Raw genomic sequence first — 2,500 nt, 5'->3', positions numbered from 1 at the left:
TCAGCAGTCCACAACCTCATTATGGCAGCCTCTTTCCTCTCTCTATCTCTCTCTCTCTCTCTCTCTCCCTCCTCTCTCTCTTCCCACCTCCATCCTCTCTCTCTCCTCTCTCTCTCTCTCTCTCCCTCCTCTCTCTCTCTCTCTCTCTCTCTCTCTCTCTCTCTCTTACTTGCTCTCTCTCTCTCTCTCTCTCTCTCTCTCTCTCTCTCTCTCTCACCTCTCTCTCTCTCTCTCTCTCTCTCTCTCTCTTTCTGCTTGTCTCTCTCCTCTCTCCTCCTCTCTCTCTCTCTCTCTCTTGCTCTCTCTCTCTCTCTCTCTCTCTCTCTCTCTCTCTGCTCTCTCTCTCTCTTGCTCTCTCTCCTCCTCTCTCTCTCTCTCTCTCTTGTACTCTCTCTCTCTCTCTCTCTCTCTCTCTCTCTCTCTCTCTCTCTTACTTGCTCTCTGTCTCTCTCTCCTCCTCTCTCTCCTCTCTCTCTTACCTTGCTCTCTCTCTCTCTCCTCCTCCTCTCTCTCTCTCTCTCTCTTGCACTTGCTCTCTCTCTCTCTCTCTCTCTCTTACACTTGCTCTCTCTCCTCTCCTCCTCTCTCTCTCTCTCCACACACTTGCTCTCTCTCTCTCTCTCTCTCCCTCCTCTCTCTCTCTCTCTCTCTCTCTCTCTTACCTTGCTCTCTCTCTCTCTCTCTCTCTCTCTCACACTTGCTCTCTCTCTCTCTCTCTCTCTCTTGCTCTCTCCCTCTCCCTCTCTCTATCTGTCTCTCTCTCAACTCAAGACAGCCTTTGGGGTTGCCATTGCACACACACACACACACATAAAGAACGACTCATGTTTAACTCTCTCTGTCTCCCTGTATAATTCTGTTGGGGAAATACTCAGTTCAGTGACCATGTGCCCCCCCCCTCCCCCCTCCATCCTCAATCTACCTCTCTTTCTTTCATTCATCCTCCTCCTCTCTCTCTCTCTCTCTCTCTCTCTCTCTCTCTCTCTTTTCCTCTCTCCCTCCCTCTGTAGAGTTTAAGAAGTGTTATGAGAATGACTCCCAGTCCAGCGATAATGTGAATTTCCTGCGTGTTGGTTGGTCCAGTAAGCAGCTGACCACCCTTAAGCCCCTCCTCTCTGACATCGAGTACCTGCAGGACCAACACCTGCTTCTCACCGTCAAATCAGTGGACGGATACGAGTCCTACGGTACGTGTGTGTCTGTGTCTGTGTCTGTGTGTGTGTGTGTGTGTGTGTGTGTGTGTGTGTGTGTGTGTGAGAGTGTTCAGGACCAACACCTGCTGCTCACGTTAAATAAGTGGACGGGTAGAGTCTTACGTTAGTCCTACGTTTTGTGTGTGTGTGCGTGCGTGTGTTTGTGTCTATCTGTGTGCATCAGTGTTGTAGTACTCGAGTCCGAGTCATGAGCTAATTTTAGAGCCTTGTGACTTGACTTGAACTCGGACTCGTACATTCAGACCACGCAGACTCGGAAATTGAGACAAGGACTCGACTTGGACTTGGACTCTGACTCGATGCATAGTGTCTTGACTACAACACTGATGTGTGTGTAACTGATTTGTTAAATCAGTGGATGCTCTCTCTCTTTCTCTCTGTGTGTGTGTGTGTGTGTGCAGGAGAGTGTGTGTTGGCGCTCAAGTCCATGATTGGCAGCACGGCCCAGCAGTTCCACACATACCTTTCTCACCGGGGAGAGGAGACCGGAAACATCCGCGGATCAATGAGGTCAGTGCCCGTCTGAGCACTTGTGGGCACGGAGAGCTCTGATGCCGTCTGCGTGTGTGTCTGTCTCTGTGTGTGTGTGTGTGTGTGTGTGTGTGTGTGTGTGTGTGTGTGTGTGTGTGCATGTGTATGTACATACATACATACATGTTTGTGTGTTAGTGTGTGTGTGTTTGTGTGTGTGTATGTACATACATACGTGTGTGTGTGTGTGTACATGTGTGCTGATTGTTAATGTTTTGCCTTGCTCAGAGTGGATCAGTGTGGATAAGGACGAGAGTGGACCCAAGAGCAGGTCAACACTGCCCTCTAGAGGTGGACACGATTACGTCAAGTGAGAAATACACACACACACACACACACACACGCACACCAAGAGCCAGAGCCGTATATTCAGAGAAAGCGCCACGTTTAAGACCAACGTCAGATGATATTGCATTGCAGTACAGACCCATCATACAGACCCATCAGTGCAGTACAGACCCATCAGTGCAGTACAGACCCATCATACAGACCCATCAGTGCAGTACAGACCCATCATATAGACCCATCAATGCAGTACAGAACCATCAGTGCAGTACAGGCCCATCATACAGACCCATCAGTGCAGTACAGGCCCATCATACAGACCCATCAGTGCAGTACAGACCCATCAGTGCAGTACAGACCCATCATACAGACCCATCAGTGCAGTACAGACCCATTCGTGCAGTACAGACCCATCATACATAATAATAATAATAATAATAATAATAATAAAGCTTTATTTGTATAGCACC

At 49.0% G+C, this 2,500-nt stretch overlaps 1 protein-coding gene across 1 annotated transcript in view; it reads left to right on the top strand.

The window, feature by feature from the left end:
* The window catches only part of inppl1a (inositol polyphosphate phosphatase-like 1a), a 58,154-nt gene that overhangs the window by 48,771 nt on the left and 6,883 nt on the right, over positions 1–2,500 (top strand). The window contains 3 exon segments of the mRNA XM_048264084.1: positions 1,011–1,187; positions 1,616–1,734; positions 1,976–2,055. Coding sequence (XP_048120041.1) covers positions 1,011–1,187; positions 1,616–1,734; positions 1,976–2,055 — 376 coding nt within the window.

The sequence above is a fragment of the Alosa alosa genome, chromosome 15, assembly GCF_017589495.1.
Source record: "Alosa alosa isolate M-15738 ecotype Scorff River chromosome 15, AALO_Geno_1.1, whole genome shotgun sequence".
NCBI lineage: Eukaryota > Metazoa > Chordata > Actinopteri > Clupeiformes > Clupeidae > Alosa > Alosa alosa.
The sequence above is the reverse complement of the archived record's forward strand: the minus strand, read 5'-3'. Positions and strand labels throughout refer to the sequence as shown.